Source organism: Cupressus sempervirens, chromosome 5 (assembly GCF_028749045.1).
Source record: "Cupressus sempervirens isolate cs-2001-9-10 chromosome 5, ASM2874904v1, whole genome shotgun sequence".
NCBI classification, from domain to species: domain Eukaryota; kingdom Viridiplantae; phylum Streptophyta; class Pinopsida; order Cupressales; family Cupressaceae; genus Cupressus; species Cupressus sempervirens.
Genome location: NC_143122.1, coordinates 208,175,610 through 208,199,137, shown reverse-complemented (window position 1 = coordinate 208,199,137; position 23,528 = coordinate 208,175,610). Strand labels below are relative to the sequence as shown.

The 23,528-nt window shown below is 33.9% G+C and overlaps 1 protein-coding gene and 1 pseudogene across 4 annotated transcripts in view; both read right to left on the bottom strand.

The window, feature by feature from the left end:
• LOC149555147 (nuclear pore complex protein NUP93A-like) overlaps positions 1-21,843 on the bottom strand; it is a 160,301-nt gene extending 138,458 nt beyond the window's left edge. Inside the window, exons 1-3 of one of the 4 annotated variants that reach the window (XR_016364460.1) lie at positions 21,678-21,816; positions 21,132-21,375; positions 20,750-20,841 (exon numbers count right to left, since the gene is read on the bottom strand). Coding sequence is in view for 2 of the 4 variants with exons in the window: in XM_089829183.1 (XP_089685309.1) it covers positions 20,750-20,841; positions 21,132-21,233 (194 nt within the window). In the remaining 2 variants the exon portion in view is untranslated. Of the gene's footprint in view, positions 1-20,749; positions 20,842-21,131; positions 21,376-21,512 lie in introns of all 4 variants that reach the window. The other 3 variants (XR_016364461.1, XM_089829183.1, XM_089829184.1) reach the window with 3 other exon arrangements.
• LOC149555148 (protein BYPASS1-LIKE-like) lies at positions 11,370-15,569 on the bottom strand (annotated as a pseudogene).
• Positions 21,844-23,528: the final 1,685 nt, after the last annotated feature.

Genomic DNA, 23,528 nt, shown 5'->3' with positions numbered 1-23,528 from the left:
GCCTTTGTATTTTCCCTATGTTAAATTGGCCTTTATTATAGCACCCTTTGTACTTTCCCTATGTTAAATTGGCCTTTATTATAGCACTTCTTGGCCCCTTCATGCCACACACACACCAACAGCAATGGTAAATTTGTTCACCAGAGTCTTGAGAAGTCACACACAGCACATGCAAGGTAACATGAACTCCGCACCAAATATTAGATAGCATGCAGCCTTTGTATTTTCCCTATGTTAAATTGGCCTTTATTATAGCACGGGCAATACTCCTTCAAAGCCACAATTCACAATATGAATTGCAAAAATATTTATCTCCAAGCTCAAATCATTGTATGCATTCCAATGAAGACTTCGGCAAAAATGCATATATCGCACCTCACCCAGAAAGTTGCATAAATATTTAATCTTTATTATGTTGTGCATACTATAGAGAATGAGGCACTTGTTCAAGTCAGCCCCTCTAATTAATTCACACAATTATTAATCCACAGCCTTTAATACTTCTCACCCCACTACTTATTACAATAATAGATAGTTTCTATAATCTCTGTTCAATACCTAATGGTTATCTATTGTAATCTTCTATAAATATTAGAATGTTTCTAATATTTAGTTTTCTATTTCTAGAATAGAATGTTTCTATTCTTTACAATTGTTTTTTATGGAAACATTGTTCAGTCTTGTATAAATTGATCTCTTGATCATTGTTAATAACAAGCAAATATTTTCCAATTACATTGAAATATGGTATCAAAACAACACTATTATTTTTTTTAAATAATTATTATTTCTTGGTTGAAATTATCTGCCTTTTATTGTCGGAATTATTTACATGCATATTTGCTTCCAACTCTCTATAATTTGACTAGGGTTTCCATTCTGAGAGATGAATCCGCCGATTTCTGGTTCGGTTCTACAACTCAATTCTGTCTAGATCCATCTATTTTTTCTACACATTTCCACCATTTTTTGTGAGTTTTTATTTGCAGCAAGGTCATTTTTGTTCAAAGCCCTAATTTTCTATACTGTATAAAAAAAATTACAGACTCTTGGTGGGTTTTTTGAGATCTCAACTGCATTGTCATCTGTTTTTTTAGAGTCCCTCGATTTTTTAGCCAGACGGTCTAAAAACCGACAACATATTCTTTCTGGGTTTTTCAAGCTCTCTTCTGGGTCACCCTTCAAATTTTCAAGATCTCTACTCTTTTAACGTTGCATGTACTTGCACGTTGTTTGCATGTATTGCTTTACCACGCAAAGTCTCGTGTTTTGACTCCTTAAAAAATTCAGGTGGGTTTTCATCAAAAAAAAGAAAAATATTGATGGGTTTTCATTTTTTTTCCTTACAAAAAAAAAAAAAAAACACTTACGCATTTCTATAAATTTTCCCTTAAAAATTTCTAATTCTATAATTCGCAAAGTTGTGTGGGATTCCTCAGTTGGGTTTGAAATTTTTTCCTCAAAAATTATCTGTTGGGTTTTATCATTTTTCATAAAAGAAAAACGAAGCTTTCAATTATCAAGTTTTGATTGTTTTTTCAACTCAAAAATCATGTTGTGTTTTCATTGATTTTCACCCCAAAAATCATGTTCGGTTTTTCCAATTTTCTCCTAAAAATCATGGCTTTTTGCAGTTTGTTTTGGCATTATGCTCAGCTAGAAAGTTTTGGAGCATTATCCAATGTACCATCAGTATTCTTCTCAGCAGACATCCTTTGCTCCAGATTCAGAAGGCTCTCAGAAGAAAAACATTCAATGCAACTATTGCCACAAGTTTGGGCACATGAAGGTTGAATGTCAAAATCGCTTAGCTGCCCTATCTAAGCAATTTGGTTTGCAGCCTACAGGGAATAGTGCAGAGCACCTTGAGCAGACAGAATCTGCCTCTTACGCTTTTTGATAGCTTCGTGCTCTGCACAGATTAACCATTAACAAAGGGTATTACGATAATAGATAGTTTCTATTATCTTTGTTCAATATCTAATGGTTATCTATTGAAATCTCTTGTAAATCTTAGAATGTTTCTAATATTTAGTTTTCAATTTCTAAAATAGAATGTTTCTAGTCTTTAGGATTGTTTTTTTTGGAAACATAGTTCAATCTCTTGCATAAATTGATCTCTTGATCACTGTTAATAACAAGCAAATATTTTCCAATTACTTCATAATACTACTTACTAACAAAGAACAATAATAGATCATGACCAGCAAAACAATATGCTCCAACAATGCTCAGAATAAAATAATCCTTAATTCCCCAATTCAAATATAAAGTGCCTCATACAGCAAATATCTTTATTTTCTGCAACTTTGTCTCTTACGGCCACTTCACAAATTTGGCATAGATGCAAACTTCGTCATGAATCCACTCCAAGAGCTACTTCTAATCTTCTATAGGTTTTTGTCCTCGAAGACTTGCTTTATACATAGCTTCATACAAATTATCAAATTCAAAAAGAATGTTTATTACTTACACCCAACCTTCTTTTAAAGAAATCCAAGAAGCGTGTAGAACATGATGGAGCCCAAAATATCTAGTCTCCATTTGTGCAAAATTGCTATAAATCAATGCCAAGTATTTGAAGGTATTTCTATATACTTCTACATTCTCACAATGAATGGATATAGCATATTTTTGCTAGACATGATAAAAAGACCCAAAAGACTATTGACGGGATTGTACTAGTGATGTAAGTTATAACAACAGTTGATATATACATATGACAGTCAAGTACATGAAGATAAGAATAACAAAATAACCCCTGTGTTAATAAACTCATCTTTTAACTGTTAAATAAAGATGCAACCAGAGTATTTCTACCTTCTAGCATTGGTAATATTGTAGTTCCAATTTATGATGCTTAGTCAACAAGCCTAATAGCTTACGCTCTTTTATCCAAACAGTGTTTGACTCAAACGTCGGATTATCCATTGGTCAAGACACAAAGATAAAACATATATTCAAATATTATAAACGATGGAACTGAACATGATGTCTATAAAATGTGGAATATAATAACTATCATTCTATGAATACAAAGAAGTGAGGTTTCGAATGCAACCATAACAACAAAAGTGCACATATGGTATGATTGGCATACATCCATCACACAAACAAAGACATAGACCACCAAGAATTTTGGAAGACATTTGAACCATGTTTTAAAAGATCAGCATCAACAGTATTAATGAAGAAAAAATATGCAGAGAGAGTTGGATGACAAAGTATTGTCCCAAGATTGTGTCCATAGCCCAAGCGGTGTCTCAGAAGATGTTCTTCCATCATTATCGAAGGGGTAGCCAATGGTAGAAATTAATGGGCAATGAGTCAACTGTGCGAGGGTCTCACTCTTGCTTATAGCGGTGATGAAGATATTGAAGAAAGGAGTGATAGAAACAAACAAATGAAGTGACCTAGAATTCTATTTGCCTCACCGAGAATAGACACTAGAAACAATGGTAGTCTGGAAACAACATAGTCTAGAAAGTATCATAATACTGAAAAGAGAAAGCTCCACCATAATTACTGAAGACATGGTCATCCTTTGCATTCACGGTGCCAAGAAGTTCACATGTTGGTTTGAAATACACCTAATATGAAACAAGCATCATATCCCAATAACCATTATACACATTAAATATCGCAAATGAAAATATATATACAGGTCCAATCATATGCGAGAATAATGCATGATAAGCCACAAAAACAAAAGCAGAGGAGCCATTTAAGTTTGGCGATTGTACAAGAATGAAACTCAAGAGCAACGTAAGAAATAGGGATTATGATCGAAATTGCAGAGAATGAATATTGAAGTGCCTCAATAACAAGCCGGTGATATTAATGAATTTATTTTCCTCATTTAATTAACACGGCTAGAGTGAACCATACGATAATGAAAGTATTAAAAAATAAAAAATACCGATCATGGTTAGACAAGTGCAATCCAAAAGAGGACAGTTGGTTAGTTTAGAATTATATGGTTAATGTTAATTTTTTGTGAAGAGGCATGACTTCCATATTAAAAGTCACTTTCTTTTGTATTTTCAAGTATAAATATGGAGCGGTGGTGAGAGACAAAAGATATATTTGAAATGACAATCATCTACAAGAAGTAGTTTATATCTACTTGTAAGGAGGAATAAGGAGCACTAATATGACTTTGTAAAATGAATTCAATTCTTTTATTTTAATAATAAAATAAAAGGTCCTTTGTTTTTAAATAGCATAGAGATTTAAACTGCAAATGAATCATCCTTTATAATTATTTTTTGGAATTCTGTATACAATTTAAATATCGGATAAGTGGACACAATCATTTAGCATCTTAAACTCGATCATGATGGATATCGTGAAATATCAAATTGTTCTGTATCTTTGTCCAATTTGTATCCCTACCAGAGGAGTTAAAATTCAATCTGCACTAATTTAAATTTGCATATATATTTGATCTGTTGCATCTTGATTATTTAATTGTTGACAATATAAGTGCATAGAACATTATAAAGTTGTACATGAAAATCTTCATTGAAGTTGACTATATTGCCCGAAGGCGCAGAGGCACTGGTCTTTTTATTGTTAAACTCAGAAAATCTATATCTTCCTTCCTACAAGCATCAAATCCATTATTGACAAACATTATACAAAAAATCCAACCATTTCAAACACTCAACATTCAAATTCATATTGATTGAGTTCGAGGATCAACCGAAGAACTCGCAAAGTTTAAATTCACTATACAAAAGCCTTGAACTAAGCAGTAAACATTTGAGGTGAAGATCTACCCACTTAGGTGTAGTAGAGCCTAAAGCGCAAGGGAATCGAAGTGATTCTCGTTCATTGGCCAAAACTGATTGCGGAATCCTATTGGAAAAGTGGTAGGCTCTTGGATTTCCAATCAGCGGTTTTGGGAACCAATAGAACATTAGGCCAACTTGGACAGCTTTAAAATTAAAAAAAAATTGGAAAACTTTTATTTAATGAAGTGACATTTAATAATATTTTAACATTTTATTAAATTAAGATTAACAAATATTTATTTTATTTTTTGATAACTTATTAAAATTAATTAAATTAATTGCCACTTAAATAGAGGACATTACAGTCCTACTAATTAAATTAATTGCCACTTAAATAGAGGACATTACAGTCCTACTGACCCAAATATTGCTTGTCCCCAACCAATTCTGAGCTGCAACACCAATATCCCAAACCAACCATTTGAAGAGCACTAAATCACATTGCTGCTCCACTCTGATGAAATCAATATTATTGAGATGTGCAACTCTGACATGTGAAAGTATTCCTACTATTATGCCTGTCCACTCCACCTCCAACAATGTCTCACCATAATCTCACCACTCCATAGAATGTTGTAGACTGAAATTTGATCAAAAACATGGTTTTACATGCTACAATCTGAAAATAATAAATTGAAAACTCATGAGAGAAAGGCATGCCTGAAAAATCATTTGCATCCACAACCTCTCCACACCTTGGAGAATCAACTGTGTAATACCCCCAACAGGTTATCCAATATCTATCCTAAAATGTTCAATACGTCTTGGAGGATTTTCGTCAAATAGTTGGAAAGTGAAGTCTAAAATAATTTTCTAATTCTTGTATCACCCAAAACACCACGCAAATTACAAGAACTTTGCATATAAATTCTGTCATACATTTATAAGGTCATAACATGCTAATCACTTATACCACAGACACAATTCGTCAAACACTTGATAAACGACCTCTTGACACGAGAATTCCTCTGTTGTAAATTTGGACTAAATGGTTAAACTGTTACAGACTTAGTCATACAACTGTTTGATTTCACAGTGCATATAAACAGAATAGCAAATACATCAAATTAACAAATTATAGCAGCCTTGAAATCTAATGTTGTTGTAATGGACATGTGAGATAAAGATTTCCATCTTTAATTCCAAATGATGTTGAAATCAATTATGAGAACCTGATTTGAAGTTGCAGCTTTGTAATTTGATTCAAAAATGATCACAACTTTCATGCAATGCAAAATAAACCCTAGGCGATCAAGTCTGGAAGCTGGACATCATCCTCTAAAAACCCCACGCAACTCATATAGAGTGTGGCTGCCATAAAAATGCTGCAGTTACCTTGACTAAAGGTTGCAATTGAATCTGCTGTTTATTATCTGTCACCTCTGCTTCTTTGCTAATGAAACCTATTTCATTCTTCATCAAATTCAAACCATTGATCACCATTCATGACTCTTGGATGAAGCCATGGCTAATTGCACAGTTATATTGGATCTTTAACCGATTCAAAGTGCCCAAAACAAGAAGAATTCGCAATTCTCCAAGCTGAAACTGAAACCCTTGGCAAATTCCCAAGTCTCACACCAAAAACCAAGACAAAAGCATATGCATAGAATGGTTCAATTTCTTTCTTCATTGGCTTTTATATCTGCTAAATAAAAATCAACCAGAGGTCTTCATCCATACACTTCTCATAACTCCGTCACTTAGCTTTAGAAACATTTTCTTTTGTTTTTAATTCATTAAATGCATTTCCTTTTCACATCAACTTAGGAAAACATTTAAATAAGTGGTCTCCCTTCATAAATGTTATTTAGAAGCCATAACTTAAAGTCATTTGGCCCTTTCATTAAAATGATTTTATAATTGCTCTTTTTGTCAACCATTGGTCATAACGTGATAAAGGTGCAACTGTTAAAAATATATAATGGCCCACACTTAAAAGTCACTATATAAAGTTAAATAATAACTTTAAAATATAACCATCAATCATTAATACCATTATAAACTTTAATATTTCCTTAAATAACTCATTATATCTCTATCCTGTCTAAACCTGGAGGTCAACCATTGTTCTTGCTACACGTCCAATTAACTTACTGAAAATAGTAAATGTCTCTCTCAAACAAGCACTAACTTACTATTATTAATAATATGTACCTCAAAACATAGCCAAAAACCTCTTGAGTAACCTAGCCTCACAACATAAGAAAGATCTGGAGATGTAAGAATTTCATCTTAAAGATTTAAAAGAGATGGCTGGTTGGAAATCTGGTACGCAAGCTTAAAACTTAGCTAGTATTTCAGCATCCTCATTATCATCTACAAGTTCCTCTTGTGTGGGTTCATCTTCCCACATAAAAAAAGTAGGCATAAAAGGTCTGGATTGTGATGAACCTGTGGATCTGCTTGTAAAATGTTACTTTATTCCGTTTCTGTATGCATTAAAGTCTTCCCATCTGTTATGCTATGAACCAATTGAATCGGATAAAGATTTCTAGGACTCAAACAGTTTAGCATTTTTTTTAACATTTATTTGGCTTTTTTGTCACCTGATGATAGTGGCCTAAGTCACAGGATTCGGTGAATCCCAAGCATGAGATTCAGATTTTGCCGAATATTAATTTTTCCTAAAATATTTGATGAAAATTGTCAGTGTTCGCCAGTAAAAATTGGGAATTTTTTTTATTGCTGTAAATATTTAAAAACTACTATTGTAGGCATTTGGCAACATATTTTATAGGGTTTTGGAACCATTTTTTCGGCCCTGAAATGCAAAGAGTTCTGAATACAAAGGATTCAACAGAGGTTTCAATGAAGGTTTGTATATCCTTTTGTGGTGGAGTGTGCACATGCGAAATCTCCAGCTCCTGTAGACGAGTGTGCACAGGCTCTTGCAAACGACAACAATTTTCCTTATGCCTGCAATTTCCCGGCTCCCACGCCTGTGAAGTCCTCAAATGTCTTTCTTAAATTTATTTCATGTAATAATATAACATAATAGTCTTTGTTAAATTTATTTTAATGTAATAGTCTTTGTTAACTTTATTTAATAATGTTATGTAACAATGTATTTATTAGGTTCATTTCAATGTAACGTATAAATGAATTCTTTGTTATATTAAATTTATTAAGAACAAATGAAATAATATTCATGAATCTTAGGTTTATTTCTTTATAATGTAATAATACATATATTATATTTATTCATTATAAATAAGTTTTTATTTTATTAAATTTGTTGATTATAAATGAAATGTTTAAAAAATATATTAATTTTTAAGTAATATAATTGATTCTTTAAATTTTAAAATCTTTGAGTAATAGGTCATTAGATATATATTTAATCAGTTTATTAAATTAATGTGAAATAAAAAATTTGTTTTATACTTAATAAATATTAAATACTATGTTTTATACTTTATAAATGTGTCATCATGTTTTACAGTTTTAAAATCTATTAGGCAATTTTAATTATTTTGATAATTTATGGGATATATTACATTTTTTTTTTTTAAATTAAAACTATAGAAGGCGAATTTAATTTGAATTTTTTCTCTTGCCGAACTCCATTCGAATTTTATAGTCGTTGAACTCGAATTCGAATGACTTAGATGGTGGCTGATCTAAACCTACCATTACCCTTGCTGTTTTTCCAAGCTATTACCCCCTTTTCCACACGTGCAATTAACCCAAACAGGCTGCCAAGTGTTGCAATAGTGATACCAGTGTAATATTCCCAAGTAGGCATAATGGAAAAATAGCAATATATTCTTTAAATTTCACAGTTGAATGCATTCAATTCTCAGTTTCTTTAACAGATTTAGTTTTGCTATTATTGTTTGCTTCCGATTTGCACATCATACAAAACTTGTATACAAAATCCTGACAAAAATCGAAACCTGAGGATATATCAAACCACATGCATCAGAACAGTTCTGAAAACACTTATTTCTTCAGTAATGCAAATCTCCAACAAATGCAATGTTTAATATAAAAATCTGGTTGCAAAAAGAGAAGCATTGGCCACGGTTTCCCAGAATTTTCCAATCAGCTTGACCAAATAAAGCTAACAGTAGCGATACACCTAGCAAAATTAGTTCTTGGCCCCATCATGCCACACAAACACCACCAGTGATGTTCTTAGTAAGTCATGCATATCACTTGCAAGGTAATATGAATTCCACACCAAACGTTAGATAGCCCGCAGCCTTTGTATTTTCCCTTTATTGAATTGTCTCTTGTAATAGCACCGACAATTCTCCTCCAAAGTCATGATTCACAATATGAATTGCCAAAATATTTATCTCTCAAAACTCAAATCGTTGCATGGATCCAGATGAAGACTTTGGCAATAATAAATATATCGCACCTTACCCAGAAGGTCACATAAATGATAAATATTAATATTTGATATGTTTGCATACTACAGAGAATGAGGCACTTTTTTGAGTTGACTCCTTTATTTAATTAATTCCAGAAAATATTAATGCTCACCCTTATTACTTTCACACCACTACTTGTTATGGAAGACCAATAATAGATCGTGACCCACAAAATATTATGTTCCAACAGCACTCAGAATAAAATAATCCTTATCTTTCCAATTCAAATATAAAATAATTCATTCAGCAAATATCTTTATTTTCTGCAAATTTGTCTCTACTGGAGGCTTCACAAATTTGGCACAGATGTAGACTCTATCACGAATCCAACCCCAGGAAGAGCTAGGTTTTCATCCAACCCTTCCAATCTTCTGAAGGTTTTCGTCCTCGGAGATTTCATTTATAGAAAGATTCATACGAATTATCAAATCCCAAAATCATGCTTATTTCCTCCATCCAGCCACCTTTTAAAGAACTACAAGAAGCATCTAGAACATTAGGCCAACTTGGCCAACCTAAATAATAATATTATTTTGGAGAGCTTCTATTTAATAAAGTGGCATTAAATAATATTTTATTATTTTATTAAATTAATTAATACTAAACAACTGAATACACTTTTTTTTAACAACTTAATACTAACTTGATTAATTCTATTAAGTCAACAACTGAATACACTTTTTTTTGACAACTTAATACTAACTTGATTAATTGTCACTTAAAACGAGGGGAATTACACCTTTTCCGTTATTAAAGTTTAGGGAGCATTTGATAAGAAAGTTGTGACTAGAGTATAAGCATATAAAGAACAGAATGAGAATCTTGACCTAGCTTCAAATATTGTTTGTAACTCGTAAACAACTCAATTTTGTTGCAATTATGCATTGAGAATATTAGAATTGTATAGTTCTACTCTATAGTTAACTTTTTTTTGAGTGTCTTGCATATTCTTTTGGTCAATCATTGTTCTTTCCTTATTTCAACTCCATAGTATGGAATGTTCATACAAGGGTTGTTACCATGGCCATGACTATTACAGAACACTTGAGGAAGTGAGAAAGATTCAAATTCTTCTCTAACTTGTAAACAACTAATTCTGTCATAAAATTATAAAGGAATATTAATCTTTGCAAATTTAATATATATTATCCACTTTTTTGCCGATCTCTTGTACATTTTCTGATATTTTATGGCCAACCCTTGTTTTTCCTTAGATGAACCATATCAAAAAATGAGTTTTGTTACTATGGGAGTGTTGACAGTAAGAACAGTGCAAGGTGTTAAATGTTTTACCAGAAATGAAGATTAGCAGCAAAACAAAATAATGAACAATAAGACAGCAAATATCGTGGGAAAACCCTCCAACTTGAAGGAGAAGAACCCAGACACAAATATACCACTTATATATATAATGAAAGAGTAGAACACTGATTTACAGTTCCAACAAACACTAGGCCAAACTGAATCAATCATCATTGCAGTTCTCTATATGAGAATATATATAGTTAATAAATTGAATTGCAACAAATATCAATCTTTTAGTCCATGTGAATTCCTTCTCTAAGTATACAAACTTCTCTTGCTCCATTATTGTCTTGACAGCCTTTTTGACATTACAAAGTGAGGCGACTTTCTGTGTCGATTCAGCTTCAATAAAATATGATGTGTCACACCACTTGAGTTAGTCCTTTAATCTTATTTATTTAATTTGGAAAGTAACTCCTACTGCTATAATTATCAACATTACCTCTTAGCTATGGAGGTATATTTCCAAGTATTCATGTCATGGAGTCTCTCAGCATTACACCCATAATGGCTACACCCAATTGTGGAAAAAAGTTTAAATTTCTCATCATGATAACATCATGGAGGCACTCAACACGACGTCCACCATGGCTACTCACATGTGTAGAAAGAAGCACGTGCACAACTGCTCATCATGGAGCCACTCAACGTGATGTCATCATGGAGTCTCTAACCATGAAATCCACCATGGCTACTCCCATGAGTAAAAAGTGCAGCTTCTCCATTTCAGAGGTGTAAAAGGGTTTTCACCTCATATTTCTCTATCTGAAAGAAATGCTTTTTAGCAAGTAGAAAGGATCATTGAGGTTGAGACTCCCTTCAGCCAGAGTTGTATTCTCCACAACACCAAGCTTGTCTTGTAAATGTGAAATTTCAATTCGTAGAGTCATGGTGAGAATATCAATTGTCTATCAAGTATCATTTGGCTCATGTAATCAAGAACCTCAATTCTAGAGCTGACAATTATGTGAAAGAGATCTCTAACCTATCTCTCAGGTGGATTGAGGCCCTTTTTCACAATAGCCTAGATCTGCATAAGCCGCAAAACCTCCTTCTTGACATCCTAATCTTGGTTGTCCATCAATTAAGAATCTACAATTTCAAAAAGATGACATATACAGGCAAAAATTTGTTAAAATTCCCTAAGGAGCCTAACAGAGCTACCTCAACGGTCATGCTTTCTCAACTCCTCCATGACCTTATCATAGATGGAGTGCAAGGGGGGCCATGTGAAAGTCCAACGATAAAAAAAAATGTGTTTGGAGGCCACAATCTAGGCAAGGGATGTCAACCACAAGAGCCCACATCCCAAACAATATAATAGCATTCATGGTGTAAGTCAAAATAGAAAATCCATGACTAGCAACGATCTTTGTGCCCTTTGCCAAGACGTGATTTGATTCCATGCCTTGAAACTGCTACCTAGTGAACCACGTTCGTGTTACAACACACGGACGATGAACGAAAGTGCCTGCAACATTAGAAGATGCCACATGTTGCCCAAAAGACATGTACCAAAAATAAGCAAGAACTACAGTTGAGGGCTCTTTGTCATCAACATCTACAGTTAAATCAACAAGTGCATTCGTTGCATGCCAAAGTTGCCCTTCACCCAAAGACCTATGCCTCACATCCAAGGCACACACCACAATCTCCAAATGCTTATGCCAAAGGTAGACATGATTAATGCCATCCCTAATAGCATTACAAAGATCCAAGGCCTCAACGTCGTGCTCCAAGATATCATCTATAATTCACTCCACGGCCTTCGAAAGCAAGGGTTTTGGCTGAGCCACAAGTGTCTTGAAATCTAATTTACAACTCAAAATAATCTTCATAACTTGCTTCAACTAGGCCAAGGAAGGCAAAGCTTCCCCATTAGCAAAATCCTTAACTAGGGCACCCAATCACACACCACAATTCATTGAAACACCTCAAGGCTCTGCTCATTGACGCCCTCCTTGTTGTTGTTGTTGGAGATGTGGGTGTTGTGATTGCTCATGGGATGCACTAGCAACTGTTGAGTACATTCACCGTGTTTGATGCTTAGATAGACTTTACTCAAATGGGAAGAAGAGGAGAAGACTACGTTGCTTGAATGAATCTGATCCTGATCTTGCTTAAACCCGCTTTGGTACCATGTTAAATTTTATAACAGAAATGACAATAATTAGCAAAAAATAATAATAAATGATAAGACACAACAAATACCTTGGGAAAACCCTCCAACTTGAGGGAGCAAAACACAGACACAAATATGTGTGTGTGTATGTGTGTGTGTGTATAATGAAAGACCAAAAGATTGATTTACAGTTTCATCAAACACTAGGCTGAATTGAATCAATCATCATTGTACTTCTCTAGATGAGAATATATATAGACTATAATCTGAATTGCAACATATATCAGTCTATTAATCTATGTAAATTCCTTCTTTAAGTCCATTGTACATTGCATATAGTGGTTCTTACCACAAAGGAGAAGATAATACAATCCTATGAGCACTAACTTAACTGAAATCATGGTCTAGGTAAACAGCTAAATTTTGTTGCCAATTTCTGTCTAGAATGTTAAATTATACTAAGCAAGTTTTTGGTATGAGGTACAGGTTTGGGTACTAACCAGGTATGTCAACTTTTCCCCTTAGCCACAGGTATGGGTACATCCATATATGAATGTGGTTAGGGTACACAAGTACGTCAAATTTGTATTTTAGTTTCAGGTAAGAGTATATCCGCAATATGTTTTCCCTTGAATTCAAGTACGGGTGCATTTGTAGATGTATGTCATCTACAAACATACCAATACCTAAACCCAAGGGGGAAAAATGGTTTAGCCACATACCCAAAGTTGTACCTTGTACGCACAACTATACTTGAACATGAGAACTTAACATTCTAGATAGAAATTGGCAACAAAGTTTAGTTATTTACAAGCTAGGGCAGAATTTGATTTCAGTAAATGCTCATAGGGTTGCAGTTATCATTCAAGTGTTCATTAGCGTATTCTTTTGTCATCCCAATAGGTTACTTCAAAGATATAAGGGATGAGAGCTGGGCAATGTCAATTACTAATTGATGGAGAAAATAAATAATATTATTTTGAGCCCATTAAATAATAAATAATATTAAAAGAAAAAAGTTACTTTGGGTTATAAAATAAAAATAACTTAAGTTATGAAATAACGTCATAAAGTGACTTTATTAAAAAGATAGCAAAATATAAAGTGACTTCATCATCAAGGCGAAGTTATAAAATGATTTTATTTTATTTATCGTCTTCTAAAAATTAGACAAACCTCTTGGAAGGAAGGAAAGCGTTTATTAAGAATCACATTGTGATTTGAGGTCTAAAGGCAATTTAGAGAATCTATTTAAGGAGCTTCCTTCCTTCTCCAATTATTATGATATGTTTATATGATACTTGATAATTTCTCCTTGTTACTAGTTTGGTGGTAGCAGCCATATTTGACGATAGAAACCCTTGGATATTTGTAGGTTGGATGGAAACCAACACTTCTTGAGAGGTGGGCTCACTCAATGTTCATTATTGAGCAAATTTGCATCATTTTAAACAAGTATTGGAGGAAAATCAATGTTCCACGGGGACGCATTGTTAGCAGTGGGCTAGGGTACCTTACGAGGTTCGCAAAATGGCTTAACCACCTCCTATGTCTTCTATAACTCTAGTGGTTGTATTGGGCATTGACAAGCCAATCTTTTGGTGCAATGGCAACCCTAGTAGTTGACACATGTCCCCTTAAACGCTAGCATCCCCAAGATGAGGATGTCTCCCAGGCTTGGGGCATCAATCCCAAGTCGCCAACTGTGTCATCGATCAATCATTGATTAGCTGACAATTGTTGCTTGAGGCTTGTCCTCTTGAGGAGTGATTAGAAGCCTCCCTTCACTACATTTTAACATTTTGTATTTGTTTTTGACACCATTCTACTATAATATTTTATTTCTTAATAGTCTTAATATATCTTCATAACTAGCATTTTAAGTATTATATGTATAGTATGCAGCATATACGCTCTCACCTAGTCTCTCAAGGGCTTTCACCTCATTTCTCCATCACAGAGAATTATGCAGTACAAGGGCTTCACCTTATATTTCTCTATCACATAGAGATATGCACTGCAAGGGATTTCACCTCATATTTCTCTCTCACGAAGAAATATACAAACAACATCTCTTCAAGCGCTTTTTCCTCATATTTCTTAGTCTTAGAGAAATATGCATTTTAGCACATAATAAGAGCAACTGATGTTGAGACTCCCTCTCAGCAAAGACTTCCTCAACAAGGGCAGCATTATCACAAGATTGGATTATCAGTTGGCTCCAATGTTTGATCAAACAAGGAGCTTTCGAAGCCAATACTGCTTCACAAGCTTGTCAATCCTCTACAAAGGACAATGGCATTCTTCATATGCTGCCCAAGCTCCCTATGAATCTGTAACTTGCTATGACGAGCCACTACAGAGTTGTGCACACTTGAACCAAGCAATATATTGGACATACTTTGTCCAGTGCAAAGAAAGAACCCACAGATTGCAGTCACATCCAAATACAAGCCCACTGTCTGCAAATTCTAGTCTAGAACTCACACAAGATGAATATTTAGAGCCTCTGCTGATAAGACCTGGCTCCTATCTCCAACAGTTGATACAGTAGTAAACACGACACAAATGCCCAATGTGGTGACTTTCTTGATTTTTAATCTCTAACTTGCTATGAAGGAAGAGTCACTACAGAGTATTGCACACTTGAACCATGCAATATATTGGGCATACCTTGTCCAATGCAAAGAAAGAACCCACAGATTGCAGTCACATCCAAATACAAGCCCACTGTCGGGAAAATCTTGTCTAGAACTCACGCAAGATGAATATTTAGAGCCTCTGCTGATAAAACCTGGCTCCTATCTCCAACAGTTGATACAGCAGTAAAAACAACACAAATGCCCAGTGTGGTGACTCTCTTGATTCTGCCAAGGTTTCCTTATTAACGTCAGCTCAATAAATCTGGAATTATACCACTATTTCAATAAAGTCTGGAATTATACCACTATAGTGTCTCTGCATGCATAAAACTTCCAATTGCCAAAACCAGAAAGTCTGAGCAATAAATATTAAAACATCACACCTTATAATAGAAGACAGATTTCATTAGAATATTTTGGCAAAATATCAATAATATGAATTATAACAATTGCAGATAATCTCATAACTTTACAATGATAAGTATTGACCTACGAACAATAATCTTTTATGCTTCTTTCAGTTATCTCATGGATAATATTATAAAAATAAACTCACATAATATCATCAAAGATTGATCCATGGACCTACAAAGCAATCATAATATTAGATAGGACTTATCTACAAATTTGTTCAGTAAAAGATGTCTTTTGTTTTGCAGCTGGAAATAGTGCCTAAGTACCACATTTCTCTTCTTGAAAACAGCAACAGCTTAAATAGTATGTTACTACACTTCAAGAGAACAAATCAGATTTGCACCTCAAAGTCAGAAAATAACAACCCATTCCTCATACCAACCAACCAAGCCTTGGATATGTCTCTCTCTGCCACAATTATTTGTCTGTCCCAAACCACCAACAATATCACACTGATGATGAGCATATAGATCATCACAATGCTGAGAATTAATATGAAGAAGAAGCCAGAAGTTCACTTCAGCTATATAAGGGTTTAAGCAAAGAGGATTCTAGAATAGGGAAAAACACAACTTCTCTTCATGTTAAGCATGAAATTAATATGCATGATGATAGTGTGGATTCTTTAGGTGACCACAATGCATTTTCTAGTGTGCTAGTTGATTCCAACAATGACACAATTCATACACATGAAGAAAAATTAGATCATGGTATTCAAAGTGCAAAATATTGAGAATAAAGTTTCCAATAAAGAAGTGATTGTAAAAGTTGAAGGTGCGACACAAATGCATGACAGATGTGCTGATTGTTATAACAACAGTGATATATGTCTTCCTCCTCAAGGTAATGCAGCCCATGATCATGGAGAAGATAAAGTGATTGAGTCAGCAAATGTTGGTATTGGTTTTGAAAGATGAACATGAGTCTTTGGTTGATGATGCATCCTCCAAGAGGACTGAATCTGTTTACCTTGGAACAACAGCACTAAATCAGTCCCAAATAATGGTTGAGACTCGAGAGTTGGATTGAGAAGGCAATGGAAGCTATTTGATAGCCCAACAAGCCATGTTTCCCCTGCAACAAATTACCATTATTGGCAGACATAATGATTCTATGGAAGTTACTATTAGTGGACCAGCCACTCATGAGTTGACTTTTGGTGTTGGTGAAGGCATCTACATTCCGAATTTGATATGGCCACCTAGTTCTTGTGATGGTAGAGCTGCATATTCGCTGGCATTTGAGCTGAATAACATGGGTTGTTTTGTTCCAAGTGACTGTCCTACATGGTTGTTTGCTGCATTCTCAGAATTGTTTAGGTCTACAACAGCTGTGGGTATGCATTGGAACGTGTGGGAACACGAATACTTGTTGGGAAATCCTCATGAGATGAGTCTTCTACTTTAAAACTGGTATGACGACATCATTGCTTTCCTATTTGTTGTTGGTCTGAGATATAACATCGATATGTGGTGGCCTAGTCTGTTGATTTTGAATATGTGAACAGGGAGAGTTGCTTATCATATTCTTTAGTCAGTCTAAATCTGTGGTTGGATGGCTGATGATGATTCGTTGGTATCAGATTACTACTTCATCTCGTAAAGTAGGTTCTATATTTGGGATCCACGTATTGATCGGTTGGCCGTATTGTTTCACGTAGATTCCATTATCTTGCTTCAAAGTTTGTAGTGCATTGGCATTGATATTAAGGTAGCGCATCATTTTGGTGGAGTGGTGTTCCTAAAATTGATATGGGATACCATTATTTGGCTTCGGCATTCAAGTGCTGATTGCTCAAGGCCAAGTAATCTCAGGAAGGGAGGATTGAGAAGGCAAAGGAAACTATTTGATAGCCCAACAAACCATGTTTCCCCTGCAACAAATTACCATTATTGGCAAACATAATATTAGTGAACCAACCACTCATGAGTTGACTTTTGGTGTTGGCTTGGTGTTGGCGATGGCATGTACATTCCAAATTTGATATTGGCACCTAGTTCTTGTGACAGTAGAGCTGCATATTGGATGGCATTTGAGCCAAATGGCATGGGTTGTTTTGTTGCAAGTGACTATCATACATGGTTGTTCACTACATTCTCAGATTGTTTAGGTCTACATCAGCTATGCATATGCATTGGAATATGTGGGAACACAAATACTTGTTGGAAAATCCTCATGAGATGAGTCTTCTACTTTTCACCTGGTATGATGACATCGTTGCATTCCTATTTGTTGTTGGTTGAGATATAACATCGGTGTGTAGTGGCCTAGTCTGTTGATATTTTTAATATGTGAGAATTGTTTATCACATTCTTTGGCTGGTCTACATGTGTGGTTGGATGGCTGATGATGATTCCTTGCTATTAGATCATTACTTCATCTCATAAAGTAGGTTCTATATCTGGGATCCTGTTATTGATTGGTTGAGCATATTGCTTCACATAGATTCCATTATCTTGCTTCACAGTTTGTGGTGTACTGGCATTGATATCAAAGTAGGGCACCATTTTGGTGGAGCAGCATTCCTATGGTTGATATGGGATCCTGTTATTTGGATTTGCCATCTAGGTGCTGCTTGCTTGAGGGCAAGCAATCTCAGGAAGGGAGGACTGTAATGTCCCCTTCTCCTAAATGATCATTCAGGTGTTGATTAGCCAATTCTTTTGTCATCTCAATAAGCCACTTCGGAGATATAATGGGTGAGAGGCTGGCATTGTCAATTATTAATTGATGGAGGAAAAAAAATATTATTTTGACCCCGCAAAATAATATTACAAGGGAAAGTTACTTTGGGTTATATAATTAAACTATAAAAATAAAGTGACGCACCTTCTCCTCAATGATCATTCAGGTGTTGATTAGCATATTCTTTTGTCATCCCGAAAAGTTACTTTGGAGATATAACGGTTGAGAGGTTGACATTGTCAATTATTAATTGATGGAGAAATAAATAATATTGTTTTGACCCCATAAAATAATATTATAAGGGAAAAGTTACTTTAGATTATAAAATTAAAATATAAAAATAGAGTGACTTAAGTTATGAAATGAAGTCATAAAGAGAATTTATTTAGAAGATAATAAAATATAAAGTGACTTCATTATTAAAGAAAAGCTATAAAATGAATTTATTTTATTTATTTAGCCTTCTAGAAGTGGAACGACCCTATTGAAAGAGGGAAAAAAAAGTTTATTACGATTCATACATCGTGATTTGAGGTCCAAAGGCGGTTTAGAGAATCTATTTAAGGGATTTCCTTCCTTCTCCAATTATTATGATATGTTGATTTAATACTTGATAACTTCTCCTCATTGATGGTTTGACAGTAGCAGCCATATTTGGGGATGTTGATTTAATACTTGATAACTTCTCCTCGTTGATGGTTTGACAGTAGCAGCCATATCTGGGGATGGAAACCCTTGGATATTTTTAGGTTGGACAGAAACCCAACACTACTTGAGAGGTTCATCATTGAGCAGATTTGCGTCATTTTAAATAGGTTTTGGAGGAAAATGTACGCATGTTTTAGCATTGTAACAGCAGTATATATGATGTAACAGCCATGCATGTTTTATATCAGAATCATTATCAATAGCTTTGTGTTTGTAATTGCTCATTTCCTTGGAAATCTATATCGTTTCCTTTGCATGTTTGCATGTTGTTATTTTGCAACGGGATGAAGCAAAACATGGCAAAAGTAGAAAACCCGAGTCAGATTTGAAACAATATCCTAATTCAAGATTTTTAATCCACTACCTTCTCATTCGTGGTAAAAACCTTTGTATGTAATGTACAATCAACAATGGACCTTAACTAGAGAGAAAAAAAAAGACATGGGTTCAGATATGTGGGTACATCGATTCTTTTCCTTCCGTACAGATATAGCAACATCTATAGATATGTGTGTGTGAACCCTGGTTATGTCAAATGTTTCCCATGGGTACAGTGATAAATCCATAATAACCAATACATAAATTTTTAAATGCCTTGTAATATCATATTCACAATTTGAGAAATTATAATATTCAAGTCTCAAAATGTAATTACACACTGGAGATTCAAATTACAATCCATATTTGATATCCATCCATATTCATCTTCATATAAGCATCAAGGTCAACACTTGGTTCACCTTCGTTTGATCCATTATTCATTACATTGCCAATCCCACTAGCTACTTATATCGAAAGTGCTGGAGCTGCCTCATCTATAGAAACTTGAGCAAGTTGTGCAACTGTAACATCTAAAACGGCAACCTTCAAAACTAGCTAGTTAAAAAAGAATGGTGCAAATGCAAGTCTTGTATGAAATTAGCGTTGAAAGAATTTTAATTCTTAAATGATTTTTTATTTTACTTGTGGGGACTTTTTTTGGGTGCCCACAGCAACAAAAACAACCAATAACCCGAACCAAGATCAAATCTGAACCTGTGCCTAGAGCCAAACCCAAAATCCGGTAACATGATAATTTTAAATATGCTGCTTATTTTTATTGTGTCTGTTGTATATATTTCTGATTGACCATTGTATAAGAGTTGTTTTCTATAAGGAGTATTGATAGGATAATGAAAGGCTCTTAACCTGATTTGAAACAACCCCCAATGCGAGGGGCCCATAATTCCATCCACAGACATAAAGAGGTTAAAAATCTGATACATGTAATCCAAACTCACTTCGAGCAAGACTGCAGCAACACAATCCATGGCAGTACCCATTAAGAAAAGACAAAAATAAACACAGACCCGACAGCAAATAAAATAATATCAGGGCCTGTGGAAGTCACCAAACAACAGTAGCAAAACAACGACGTGCATTTCATTTTTATGAGGTTGAGGTTTAATGGGGGACTAGTATCTATGCAATCCAAGCTTTTCATGCTCAATTCAATTACGGATATGTTATGCGTGGCATGCCCAATCACTGGACAGTGGTTGTGAAGCCCACTGAAGAACATCATTTACAAACTAATAAAAAAGACCCTATGAAAACAGTTGAAAGTTGAGAGATGCCTTGTTCAACAAGGCCAAAAATGATAAGATTAAACATACCTTTTTAACGTACTGAAAAATGGTAAAAGCTAAGTCATACCTTGTTGCTGCAATGTTGTGGCTGGGCACCTCGAGCCTCGAAGTTTTAGCTTTCAACTTATTCGATAGAGCCTCCAGTTGATCTAAACTTCTCTGTAATAATAATAAAAAATTAAAAATTAAAAATTAAAATATATATATATATATATATATATATATAAGCAAATATCGCATTCCTTCAATTTTCGAATTTCTAGAGAGTAAAATCAAATTGATATAATGATTCCAGCATAGAATTACTATTTCAAAAACAAAACTCGAGGTTCCGTTCCTTTTTTGTTAGATGAAAACATTAACATAGTAAAGTCCCACAAAGCTTGAAAACTACAGAGATATAGATATTCATTCTCCTATGTGTACCCGAAAACAAATTCAAATTCAACCTGTATTGGAGGAAATTCTGTAGAAGGAGCGGCTTGTTGCAAAAGCTTGGTGGAGTTATTCAATAAATCCGTCCAGCTCGTCATGTTTGCTTCGCCTGCCATAATTGGTTATTCTTGTAAAACCCTAAATATGTCGGGCTTTTAAATATGCCCACGCCTTGGCTGTGTTGTGGAGTTCTCTGTGTGCAAACTTCAGAGGTTATTAAGAATCGTACACCATGTCATAAACCCTGACTTGCTTTCCCTGTAACAGTGGTTTTAAAGCAGCAAAAACAATATTAGACGCTCCAGACGAGTGGAGGCTCAATTTAAAACTTTTCAAAATGTCGGAGAACATGTGTTTGTAATGGCACAATAAAACATTTTAGGGTTAGTTTATACCGATGTATAAGAGGAGATTTGTAATGATCTGATATGAACATTTGCAGAAAAAAGTGAAACGGCTATTATAACAGTCCCTTCAAAACTTATACGAATTCAAGAAGCAGTGCATGCAACATAGTTTTAAGTCAATCATGAAAAAAAAAAGCCTAGCTAATAGCATACAGGATAGCTGCATTTAACATTTTGCTTCTGTGGTTTCCCGCCAGCCTCTTACTTGACACCGGAATTGTCTCACACTACGAAAAACGGTTCGTCCAGATTATTCTGCCCATTCAAGCGCTGGTATTTTCTTATGTCAAAACAACAATATTCACTTTCATTATTAGTTCATGCCAAGGAAACTTACGCATTCCTTAAAAGATAATAATTTTATTAGTTTGTCCAATCAGGAGTTCCATTTTTCACTATAAACATATTTTTTTTTTGACATTTTTCAAACTTAGGCTTATTTTCATGCAATTTGATTGATTTATGTGTACTCCAGTCATGAGTTTGAAAGTTTTTCATTATTGTTTTGTGCACACAAAATAATTTTTTATTTTTATCTTTTTTCAAATTTTAGATATCAATACTAATAATAACAATAATAATAATAATCATCATAATACTAATAAGAATGAAACATATTGTCAAATATTTATAAATTGTGGTTATAATTGTATTTCATTTGTAAAAAATCAATAAAAACAAACAAAACAAGACAACATGATAAGCAATTACAAAGATGACATTTCTTGTCGTTTATTATTGTTGTGGTTACAGTTGTATTCCATTTCTAAGAAATCAACACAAACAAACAAAACAATACGACCTGATAAGCAATTAGAGAGATGACATATCTTATCGTTTATTATTGTTGTGTTACATAAATTTTCTTGAAATTGAAAAGAATGTTAAGAGATATTTTTCTTTATAGTTGTGGCTTATAAATTATTTTTAAGTCAACATTTGTCCTATGAGCATTGATTATGGATGTCAAAGAATATATTTCTTTATAGTTGTGGCTTATAAATGATTTTTTAGTCAACATTTGTCATGTGTGAGCATTGATTATGGAATTTTCTAGAATTGTTATTTTCTTATTTATAGCATTGGTTGATTACTTTTAATTCACATTTCTAAAAGCTTGGCTTTCGTCTCTTCTTACTAGAGTACAAGGTATGTTGAAGATTTCTCTATTTTTTTTATTTGAGATTATATTGTGTTATAATTGTATTATTTTTTGTGATCATCATATTTACATGGAATCTTGTCCAAATCTATTGTTTAGAACATATTGTGTTGTAGTTGTATTATTTTTTGTGATCATCATATTTATATGAAATCTATCTATGGAAACTTGTTCAGGTTTATGGTTTAGAATCGATTTTGTTGTAAAAGAATTGAGTTTTTTGTTTGAAAATTTGAGATCCATTGGTCAAAATTTGAGATCTATGATCTATTGTGTAGAATCAAATTTATTGTAAAGAATTGTGTTTTTTTGCAAAGATCTATGCAGATATGTTATATCATAATAATTTTGTGCACGGATAAAATTTTGAATAATATAATATGCTTGATATATGGCTTTTGATTGTTGTGGAAAACTATATTGAAAATTTGAGTGCAATATGTTATTAGGGTTTTGATGTTTGGTGGTGTTTTTGTAACTTTGTTGTATTTGTATAAAAAGCTTTGAAGCTTTTGAAATATATGAGCTTGGCTACTATAGAATGAACCTTGGTAACCTTCAAATGCATATTTTCAATAATTTCTATAATTTAATTCACAAAATGGTTCAAGAGTTTGCCAAAACACAATCAAACATGGATCTTTTCAAATTGTTGGGGAAAGTCCCCTGAGAAAGGGTGTAAAGCCAAACTCAATGAACTAATATAGCATCACTAGTAGTTTATTGTGATTCCAGTATATTTGTGATTGTTGCTAGTGGAACATTGTGGCTCATGACTGTTTGTCATTAGAAAGATCTCCAAGTTTTATGGAGATAAGGTTTGAATGAAAAAGAATATCATT